At 39.4% G+C, this 12,053-nt stretch overlaps 1 protein-coding gene across 1 annotated transcript in view; it reads right to left on the bottom strand.

The window, feature by feature from the left end:
* Positions 1 to 12,053, bottom strand: part of MAGI2 (membrane associated guanylate kinase, WW and PDZ domain containing 2) — a 1,493,747-nt gene that overhangs the window by 334,004 nt on the left and 1,147,690 nt on the right. The window contains exons 8-9 of the mRNA XM_040260742.1: positions 6,421 to 6,542; positions 4,077 to 4,259 (exon numbers count right to left, since the gene is read on the bottom strand). Of these exons, the coding sequence (XP_040116676.1) occupies positions 4,077 to 4,259; positions 6,421 to 6,542 (305 nt within the window). The remainder of the gene's footprint in view (positions 1 to 4,076; positions 4,260 to 6,420; positions 6,543 to 12,053) is intronic.

The following is a 12,053-nucleotide window of genomic DNA, read 5'->3' as shown; positions in this document are numbered from 1 at the left end:
TATAGGAACATGGCAAACCAGGAAAATAAATGAAAAGAGAAAAAGTGCTATTATGCAAACCTTTTAATTTTGTGTTTTTATTTATTTATTTATTTTTGCTTTGTGGAATGTGGGATCTTATTTCCTTGACCAGGGATTGAACCTGTGCTACCTGCAATAAAAGAGCAGAGCACTAATCACTGGACTGCCAGAGAATTCCCTTTGTTTTTTCAAGTTTACACTGAAAGAGGTTTTTTCTATTTCTGAAACATGGAATAGTGGGTTGGTTGAGAGAAAAAAGTAACTGGGTCCTTTATAATGAAAAGAAATGAGTTTGTTATTTCACCAAGGAAGTGAAAGACTTATATGCTAAGAACTATAAAACACTAATATGGAAAACTGAAGAAGACTCAAAAGAAATGGAAAAATATCCCATGTGCTTATATTGGAATAATTAATGCTGTTAAAATGGTCATACTTCCCAAATCAATCTACACATTTAATCTGATCCCTATCAAATTACTTATGATAGTTTTCAAAGAACTAGGATAAATAATCCTAAAATTCATATGGAACCGTAAAAGACCCAGAATTGCCAAAGCAGTCCCGAAGATAAAGAAGTAGGAGGAGGCATGGTGCTTCCAGATTTTAGACAATAATACAAAGCTACAGTAATCAAAACAGTGTGGTACTGGCACCAAGAAACATAGATTAAAGGAATGCAACAGAGAGCGCCAAAACAAACCCACGCATCTATAGCCAATTAGTCTTCGACAGAGGAGGCAAGGATGTACAATGGAAAAAAGTCTCTTCAGCAAATGGTGTTAGAAAAGCTGAACAGCCATAGATACATCAATGATGTTGGAACATAACTTTCTCACCATGCACAAAAGTAAACTCAAAACGGCTTGCTGCTGCTGCTGCTAAGTCGCTTCAGTCGTGTCCGACTCTGTGCGACCCCATAGATGGCAGCCCACAAGGCTTCCCCATCCCTGGGATTCTCCAGGCAAGAACACTGGAGTGGGTTGCCATTTCCTTCTCCAATGCATAAAAGTGAAAAGTGAAAGTGAAGTGGCCCAGTCGTGTCTGACTCTTAGCAACCCCATGGACTGCAGCCTACCAGGCTCCTCCATCCATGGGATTTTCCAGGCAAGAGTACTGGAGTGGGGTGCCATAAGACATATATAAAACATGACGGCATTAAACTCCTAGAAGAGCACATAGGCAAACATTCTCTGACATAAATTGTACCATTGTTTTCTTAGGTCAGTCTCCCAAGGCAATAGAAATAAAAACAAAATAAACAAATGAGCCTAAATCAAACTTACAAGCTTTTATATAGCAAAAGGGTGAAATAAAACAAGAACAAAACAAAAAGAAATCCTAAGGAATGGGAGAAAGTATCTGAAAACTATATGACAGACATGGGCTTTTTTCCAAAATATATAAGCAACTCATACAGCTCAGTAACAGCAACAATGAAACAACCCAGTGAAAAATGGGCAGAAGACCTAAGTAGACATTTCTCCAAAATAAGAAGATGGCCAATGGGCACAAGAACAGATGCTCAACATTGCTAATTATTAGAGAAAATGCAAATCAAAACTATAACGGGGTACCACCTCATATGGGTCAGAATGGCCATCATTAAAGTCTACAAATAATAAATGCTGGAGAGGATGTGGAAAAAAGAGAACTCTCCTACACTGTTGGTAGGCATGTAAGTTGGTGCAGCCACTGGAAAACAGTAAACAGTTTCCTCAGAAAGCTAAATATAGAATTCCCATATGATCCAACAACCCTACTCCTGGGCATATAAGCAAACAAAACTATAATTCAAAAAGATACACGAACCCCTATGTTCACAGTAACACTACTCACAATAGCTAAGATATGGAAACAGTCTACATGTCCATCAGCAGATGAATGGATAAAGAAGATGTGGTACATATATCCAATGGAACACTACTAAGCCATAAAAAGAACAAAATAATGCCATTCGTAGCAACATGCATCCAACTAGAGGTTTCATCTAAGTGAAGTAAGTCAGAAAGACCAATACCATCTGATATCACTTATTTGTGGAATCTGAAACATGATACAAATGAACTTATCTATGAAATGGAAACAGAATCAGGGCCATATAGAACAGATGTAGTGGTTGCCCAGGGAGAAGTGGCTGAAGGAGGGGTGGAGAGTGAGGTTGGGGTTAGCAGATGTAAGCTTTTATATATAGGATGGATAAACAATAAGGTCCTACTATATAGCACAGAAAAATGTATTTAATATCCTATAATAAACCATAATGGAAAAGAACATAAAAAATGATGTATAACTGAATCATTTTATAGCAGAAATTAACACAACATTGTAAATCAACTATACTTCAATAAAAATATTGATCAAAAAAAGAGAAATGAGTTTGTTAAATATTTCACTGAAGTTCAGAAGCACTGGGGATCACTTTCCTTCTACTAGATGGTTATTAACTCCATAGTTTCCTCATGTTCTAGTTGAAAATGACAGACTGCTTTTTAACTGAGTCTTTTGATGTTTCTCTATGATTTGGGGGCAACGTGAAGGTGTTGACTATTTAGTAAAATCTCATCAGAGGAGCAGCAGAGTTGGACATTCTCTAACTTACTCTTAGAAAAGTATGTACACATGATTTTTACAATAATAGCATTTGAAAAATGTGATGAGTTTTGAAACTACTCAAATTTATGAAAATGTAACATCTATTAAATACCTTTCTCACTAGTGAGTGGCAGTGACGAATATACTCATGAGGTGACCCTGAAAAGATATTATTTCCATAGGAACCATTTACTAAACAGTCATCTTTGAAATTAAAAATATCAGATGAAGACCTCAATTTTATGTTGTCTCTTCATATACCAACCACTTTAAAATCCACAGAACTGCCATCAATAAATATATAGGGAATACAAATGGTATAACTTTTCCTCAAAAGTAATTCTTTATCTACTAAGATCCATGGACTTCAGTAAGCAAATACCATAAATTATATCAATAGTGAGTAAAGTGTGAAATGGTAAAATATAGTTACTGCATTTCGTAATTTTCTAAGACATTTGAAAAGACCCTGATGCTGGGAAAGATTGAGGGCAGGTGGAGAAGGGGACGACAGAGGATGAGATGGTTGGATGGCATTACCGATTCAATGGACATGAGTTTGGGTGAACTCCAGGAGCTGGTGATGGACAGGGAGGCCTGGCATGCTGTGGTTCATGGGGTCACAAAGAGTTGGACACGACTGAGCGACTGGACTGAACTGAATACCTTTCAAAAACAATACTCCAAAATTCTTGAATATTTTAAATACACAAGATCAAATTTGATTTCTTCTCTATTTTCCAGATAAGGAAAGTAGTATTCATAAATTATGGGACTAATTCCAGGTCATGGACCAAGTAGGAGAATTTAAAAATCAGACTGCAAAACCAAAGTTCATTGCGATTTTTTCTACCTCTGTGCATCTTTCATATTTCCTTGCCCTTAACAATTAGACTCTGCATTTCCATGTTAAATGAATTTTAATCATAATTTGATAGACATTCAAGTACATGCATATTAAAATTAATTCATCAGGACTAGAGAAAAAATCTTATGTATTAAAATACTATATGAGAATATATAAAGATGAATAACATTAACTTTTTTTTCCTATGAGATAAGCAAGCATATTTAAATAACTAACCTAGGCAATTTAGCCTGAGAATACTATAAGATTAACACAGATTTTTAAAACATCAATAGCTTTTTATAAGCTAGAAAAATATGAAATGTTAGTCAAATTTCTAAGGGACTCCAGAAATAAATTAGAAAAGTGTCAATCTCCAGGGTTCGCTGAATCCAGCAAATAGAGGGGCAGTCAGAAAAATGAAAAAAAAATGGTATTTAGAGTTCCAAACTACTTCAATTTGATGTTATTAAATTCAGGGGAGACATGATTTGTGGTTTCCGTTCAGTGAAGTGACCTTTGACCTTCAAATTAAAAACACAAAAAGAAGCTTCTCACATTTGTCTTAGAAAAGACATTGCAAAACAATTTTCTAAAGTGTTAAGGGACTCACCTGTTTCCATTTTCCCGTCTTGTGCTGCAGGCCCGTCGGGAATCACGCTTTTCACCTGCAGAAACTCGTCAGGCTCGTCTCCGCCAATGATGGTAAATCCAAACCCCATGTTGCTCTTTTTGAGTGTGGTGCTGAGAAACGTTCCCTTCAATTGGGAGGCATCCCGGGTAAAGAGTGGCTTTTCTACTGGTCAGTAAAAGTTAAAAAAGAAAAAGCATGGCGGTTAAGGCACGTTCTTACAGGATGAAAGTCAGCCACTGAACAGCAACCCCAAGTGCAACTGTTGGGTTAATTATGGCAAATGCAAGCAGGTGTGACTGTGAGAGCAAACCTCTGAGTACTTGCCACAAACACAGAGCCGGCCCAAGAATCCAAGAAAATGTGACAGAGCTTCTGGGTTTAGACAGAGTTTGTCAAGTCAGTGTGTCTACTCACTAACCTCACTTTCTTATGCTTAAAAAGGGCTGAACAGACAAAGACAAAGCCTGACCCCATCCAGACACAGGTGGATCCCTTCCTCTTGTTCTGAAAGGGTCCAGGTAGGAGGCTTGTGTAAGAGGCTGGGCCTGCCCAAAACCTTGAAGGGAGAGGACTAGAAAACCAGATGGACTATTTTGTCTAACAAAAAGTCGGAGCACTAGAATGTTAGCACCTCCTCAAATGTCTAAAGTGATTAGAAAGAATGCCTAGAGGTGGGACTGAGTTAGTTTTTGCTTATAAGATACTATGAAGATAACCAGATAAATCTGTTTCTTACTGACCCGATAGCAATTAGTATACTCTAAAATGTGAGCAAGTGGCAAGTCAGTGTCTCTAAATATAACCATGAATGTAAAAGTAACACAGTTTGTAGCAATACGTTGACACATTCAAATTATATACCCAAATAATCTGAAAAGAACTTGAACCCACTCATATAGGTTTAACTAGTAATTTGTTTTCCAGCTATGATCTGTAATGAGTGAGTGAAAGTCGCTCAGTCATGTCTGACTCTTTGCGACTCCATGGACTATATAGACCATGGAATTCTCCAGGCCAGAACACTGGAGTGGGTAGCCTTTCCCTTCTCCAGGGGATATTCCCAACCTACATATTTCAAATGCTTTAAAAATAATAGTCATGCTATTAATAGCTATGCTTTAAATGCTATGCAGTCAAGTATATTTATATATATTTATTTTTAGTTGTTCTACTTTGAGTGATATGATTTAATATTTATAAGAACCAGACTGTACCTGGTGACTAAGTTTAAGTATTCTGTTATTGCTCCATTTTGGGTGATATGTGATGGATAAACGATAAAGTAATGAGGGCCATATACTGGGATTTTACATTGTTTTGTTGTGGCTTAATCCTTAAACCATGTCTGACTCTTTTGTAACCCCACTGATGGTAGCCAGCCGGGCTCCTTTGTTCAGGGGATTTCCCAGGCAAGAATACAGCACTGGGTTGCCATTTCCTTCTCAGGGTCATCTTCACCAACCAGGGATTGAACCCTTATCTCTGGCATTGGCAGGGGGTTCTTTACCACTGAGCCACCAGAGAAGCCCTTACATTGTTTACATGTCACACATATCTTTAAAAAAGAGGGCTTCTTTAAAATATAAATGCCACCTATGTTTCCTTTATGAAAATAAAGTTTACAATTTGGAGAGAAGTTCAGTGTGAGACTTTTACATTCATCTTGATGATCCTGTGGTGAAAGCGTGTGAATTCATCCGCAGGCATAACTAGGCCTCCCAACTACCAGTGCCTCCCTCGTGCTTTCATGTGTAAGAGCTCATTAAGATGTGAAAAGTGTGTGCAGCATCTCATCCCCGCACGCGGCTCCAGGGTGAGTTCAGGTGCAGCAAGCGGCCCAGGACATACCGATGCGCCAGGGCCTCCCGGGGAGGTGGCTCCCGTAGTAAGACAGGTCACTCACGCTGCGGGACCGCTCCCGGGCGGCGAGGGGGCGGGCGGGTTTGGGCCTAGGTACTGTTGATGAGGAGCTGTCTACTGTCACAAAGGAGAACAAGCCTCATTCTCGTGCTTGGTCATTTGAGGGCAAACTTATGAGTCTATGAATCTCTGCCCTTTATGGTATCGCTGTCACACCCACTCATCTCCACCTGGCAACCTGCTATAAATTCCTGTGCAATGCTGCCCCAGTGTTAACTTCACTCCTGATTGCTAAGTACATGCTTTTAGAGCCAGAGCAAACACCCAGCTAAAGCTAACTGAGGGGTCTGGGGAAAGCAAATCAATTATATGAAAGGGTTGGAGCTAAAGGCATATTTGGAAGAGCAGGCAATTTGAGAGACAGTCTTTCCCTTTGAAACAATGAGTGTTGACAGGTACTAACCTCGGAAACCTGGGGCCTGCAACGGCTTTGTTCCAAGTTCTGTGTGGGGCATGTTATGCTGCTGTAGCTTCCTTTTTGCTTCCAGGACAGGGTTTTCAAACTGTGTTCTTCTATTTATGTGGCTGAAAAATAAAATTTCAAATTAGAATAATAATGGGGCAAAGTCATTTAAGAGAACAAATGGATAGCTCTACAGAATGCAGCTGAGTACAAGGTACCTTACATGATTATACTTGAAGCCCCACCAGGCACAGAGTCAGGCCTCTGCTGGGGCGGCTTGTGTACATGTTTCTGTGACAAGAGAGTTCTCAATAGCTCTTTCATATGGTATTGTATTTAAATTATGCATGATTCAGCTAAAAGAGCTAGAATATGCACTTACTTTCTCCTGTACTGTGTTGATTTGAGTTTGGTGCACTTAAATACGTGGCCAACAAATGAAATTTATACCAAATGGTGCTGAAGAAAAAAGGGTAATCTAAGCTTTGTAAAATTCAACAAGATAAGTATAAGGGCAATTCACTGATTGTCTTACTCTCATAGCAACTAAAGTCTACACATTTTAGAAATTGGCAGACCTGTATTAAAGGGCTCGAATATGGGGAGAAAGATCCTTAACAATGTATACGTGTGGAATTTATGTTAACAACATTAAGTTGTAGAATACCTTTAGGATGACTGATGCTGAGACATCAATCAAAAGGATAGTATTTACAGTCTTCCTAGTGAGATAATAAACTTCCAGATATCAAATACAGAGTATCTTTAAGCAAGTATGGATCAGCTAAACTAAGGGCTTAGACTTTAAGAATTCCTTATAGTATCCTTAGAGTATAATCCATATTTGTATAAAATTTAAAGTTCTTTATCCATAGAAAGGGTGGGAACCACAACCCCCCCTAGTAATACTCATGTAACTATTTTTTCTGCATATGCCTCACCAGAGGTTTGGCATGTACACTGATTTTGGTTCTTTGTACAAAAAAACTAGGGTTATGGTATGAGCGTATGAAGAGGAGAGGGCTTAGAAGAGGAATGAACAATTAGTACTTAAGAGACTTCCCTGGTAGCTCAGATGGTAAAGAGCCTGCCTGCAATGTGAGAGACCCAGGTTTGATCCCTGAGTCAGGAAGATCCTCTAGAGAAGGAAATGGCAACCCACTACAGTACTCTAGTCTTGAAAATCCCATGGACAGAGGAGCCTAGTGGGCTATAGTCCATGAGGTCGTAAGAGATGGACATGACTGAATGACTTTCACTTTCACTTTCTATGCCAGGTACCATATATAAATTTTCTAAGTCTCATGACAATAGTCTAGAATTTTGATTATCCCCATTTTAAAGGTGATGAGACTGACCCACAAGAGACTGAATGACTTGCTCTAAATCACATTCCTAGAGGTGAACAGGCTGGAACATATCTCTAAACATGCATCCTTTACCTACATACCTTCTCTTTCTCAATGTATGATTTCACACTGAAAAGTGCACACATGATGTGCACACACAGTCCTCTCATCTTAGGTCTATATTCATAAGAAACAAAAGGAGGTAAGAGAAACCAAATCTTACCACCAATTTTCTGTTAATATGAATAAGATAATTCCTGTTGTGAAGAAGAACTAAAGAGCCTCTTGATGAAAGTGAAAGAGAAGAGTGAAAAAGTTGGCTTAAAGCTCAACATTCAGAAAACTAAGATCATGGCATCTGGTCCCATTGCTTCATGGCAAATAGATGGGGAAACAGTGGAAACAGTGACAGACTTTATTTTTGGGGGCTCCAAAATCACTGCGGATGGTGGCGACAGCCATGAAATTAAAAGACACTTACTCCTTGGAAGGAAAGTTATGACCAACCTAGATAGCATATTCAAAAGCAGAGACATGACTTTGCCAACAAAGGTCTGTCTAGTCAAGGCTATGGTTTTTCCAGTAATCATGTATGGTTGTGAGAGTTGGACTATAAAGAAAGCTGAGCACTGAAGAATTAATGCTTTTGAACTGTGGTGTTGGAGAAGATGTTTGAGAGTCCCTTGGACTGCAAGGAGATCCAACCAGTCCATTCTAAAGGAGATCAGTCCTGAGTGTTCATTGGAAGGACTGATGTTGAAGCTGAAATTTCAATACTTTGGCCACCTGATATGAAGAACTGACTCATTGGAAAAGACCCTGATGCTGGGTAAGATTGAAGGTGGGAAGAGAAGGGGACGAGAGAGGATGAGATGGTTGGATGGCGTCACCAACTCAATGGACATGAGTTTGAGTGAACTCCGGGAGTTGGTGATGGACAGGGAGGCCTGGAGTACTGCAGTCCATGGGGTCACAAAGAGCTGGACACGACTGAGTGACTGAACTGAATTGAATTCCTGTTGAGACAGAAAAGTGATTGCCAGAAACCTGCCAAGATGACTGCAGTATCTAAGTGCTTGCTCACAAGAGCTGGGGCAGGAGAGCTGCTGCCACACAGGCTCTGGAGTCAGTGAGTCCTGGATTCAAAATCCAGCTCTGCTTCTTGATTAGCTGTGTGACCCTGCACAAATTATTAAGCCTGAAACTTTAGCATCTTCCATCTCTCAGATGGGCATAATACTGCCTCCCCTCCAGGAGTGATTGTAAGCGAAAGGTGCATGGTGATGCAGCCAAAGGGGAAGGTACAGAGATGAGTCAGGGCAGAGTTGGAAATAATATTTCTGATGTAATAGAAGATTTCAGCTTGAATCAGCAGACTTCCCTCATAGTTCACTTGGTAAAGAATCTGCTTGCAATGTAGGAGACCCTAGTTCGATTCCTGGGTTGAGAACACCTGCTGGAGAAGGGAACAGCTACGCACTCCAGTATTCTTGGACTTCCCTTGAGGCTCAGCTGGTAAAGAATCCACTTACAATGTGGGAGACCTGGGTTCAATCCCTGGGTTGGGAAGATCCCCTGGAAAAAGGAAGGGCTACTCACTCCAGTATTCTGGCCTGGAGACTTGCATGGACTGTATAGTCCATGGGGTCACAAAGAGTCAGATACAACTGAGTGACTTTTACTTTCATTGGAATCAGCAATACTCTATCAAGCCTCTCCTCTCTTCCTGTGAGACTTAGAGTATCGGTGGTGAAGCAGTTGAAGCAAAACAGCCTGGGTTTGAGGTAGCATCTGAGGCAAATTACTAAGTTCTCTGACCATCGATATCCTCATCTGCAAAATGGGGACAATAATATCTACTCCTTGGGGTTGCTGTGAAGATATGAGAAGTAATATTTGCAAAGTACAGATATACAGGGAGAACCCCACAATTATAAAGTACAGTTGTTTATTCTCCAAGGCACAGTTATTCCCTATTACTATTACTATATTTGTAAGTGCAATGCTGCTGTTATCATTATTTCTACAATGCTTTTCCCATCTGTCCCATGACTCCTTCTCCACCCTCACCCAGCAACATTCCAAACCTGTTTTATGCTCCTCCCTTTGGTTCTCACATAAAACCTTCAACAAACTTCTGTCATCAGTTTGTTTATTTTCTTATACATTGACTCATTGTTGAGAGAATTTGAGGCCCTTTTTAAAGAACAACAACAAGGAGAAGTAAACAAAATCCATGGTGAAGTTAGTTGAGTTTAGGTGGAAGATCAAGAGACAAAATTAATAATATAGGATCCTATTTGTTTACTAGAGTTATGCTGCAAATTAATATTGAGCTTTCAAGCTGCTAATCCAGCAGGAAAAAGAAACAAGTTATATTCTTTGGAATATTTAAGATAAACTCAAGATGGTTGTTTTAAAGGACATAGTATTCCTGATATTCAGGCTCATGAGATCATTCTTTCTGGGTCCTGGATAAAGATATTTTTGTGATGTAGTGTATAATATCTTAAATGATAATGTCACAATAATTAATCTAACAACCTGATCATACTGTGTTTTAATGACTGATTTTCATATTTATTTCCTTCTCAATATTGTACATACCTGTGTATAGAGTCCACAGGTTATTCAACTTTGTATATGAAGCACTGGACACATTGAGAGACAACATCAGTTCAGTTCAATTCAGTTCAGTCACTCAGTCGTGTCTGACTCTTTGCAACCCCATGAATTGCAGCACGCCAGGCCTCCCTGTCCATCACCTACTCCCGGAGTTCACTCAGACTCAGGTTCATTGAGTCGGTGATGCCATCCAGCCATCTCGTCCTCTGTTGTCCCCTTCTCCTCCTGCCCCCAATCCCTCCCAGCATCAGAGTCTTTTCCAATGAGTCAACTCTTTGCATGAGGTGGCCAAAGTACTGGAGTTTCAGCTTTAGCATCATTCCTTCCAAAGAACACCCAGGACTTATCTCCTTCAGAATGGACTGGTTGGATCTCCTTGCAGTCCAAGGGACTCTCAAGAGTCTTCTCCAGCACCATAGTTCAAAAGTATCAATTCTTTGGCGCTCTGCCTTCTTCACAGTCCAACTCTCACATCCATACATGACCACTGGAAAAACCACAGCCTTGACTAGACAGACCTTTGTTGGCAAAGTAATGTCTCTGCTTTTCAATATGTTGTCTAGGTTGGTCATAACTTTCCTTCCAAGGAGTCAGCGTCTTTTAATTTCATGGCTGCAATCACCATCTGCAGTGATTTTGGAGCCTCCCAAAATAAAGTCTGATACTGCTTCCACTGTTTTCCCAGAGAGACAACATATATATATATATATGTATTTTGTTGTTAAGTGTTGAGTATGTGTTTTAAAAATTTTCTCTGCAAATATATGTTATTAGTTTTGAGAAACTAGAAACAGTTCTGAGCTGTCCTGAAGTTACCATCTTTCTTCATTTCCCAACTATTCTGTTTTTGTTTCTCTAGGTCATTATTCATCATGTACATAACTTTATCCTTAGAAAATACATTACAAGAACTTTCGGGGGTAGCTTTACTACACAATTGGATTCCTCCAACTTGCCACATGCACGTAATTACTTCCTTAGAAAAGTTAAGGTGCAGCCCCTTGCTTTATGGAAACTATGTTGAAAAGATTCCATTCACCATTAAACTGAAGTTCTACATTTCACAGAGAATGAAAAATACCAATGAACTCATCTAGTGTGACTTGTACCTGACAAATAGTGGAAGCTGCGGATGGCTTTAGTGTCCTGATCTAATTGCTACAGAACATTTACATTGTCACAAATAGAGTCATTCATTTAAAATTTAAAATGCTCCCAAGTTTTAAAAGACCTATCACAAAGAAATATGATTGTCACTGAGTAAGGAAGCCTTGTCTTCCTTGTGCTTCCAGTATGAATAGCTTCTAGCCCTTTTAGGAAGGATTTGGGGGCCCTACAATGTGTAAAAGGATGTGAATGACATGTGCCATCCTCCTCTTCATTTTTTTAAAAGACTCTATGAGGGAATTATTAGCCAGCTCATCCAGCTCTGTACAGGACAGGAAACTATCAAAAATTCTTATTCTTAATCTAGTCTATTATTACATTTTAGTAATAGAATTTTTAGGTGTTAAGAGCTAAGGGTGTAAGAGACGTATTCTGAGGAGGGTAGATCCCAATAGCCCCATTTCAGAAATGAAAGACTACTGATATGAGATCCTTCCATATGGAAATGGCAAAAGGATATTCAAGGATGCCCTTCCACCACCTGTTCTCTTT

This window comes from Oryx dammah, unplaced genomic scaffold (assembly GCF_014754425.2).
Source record: "Oryx dammah isolate SB20612 unplaced genomic scaffold, SCBI_Odam_1.1 HiC_scaffold_18, whole genome shotgun sequence".
NCBI lineage: Eukaryota > Metazoa > Chordata > Mammalia > Artiodactyla > Bovidae > Oryx > Oryx dammah.
This window is presented reverse-complemented; position numbering and strand designations above follow the sequence as displayed.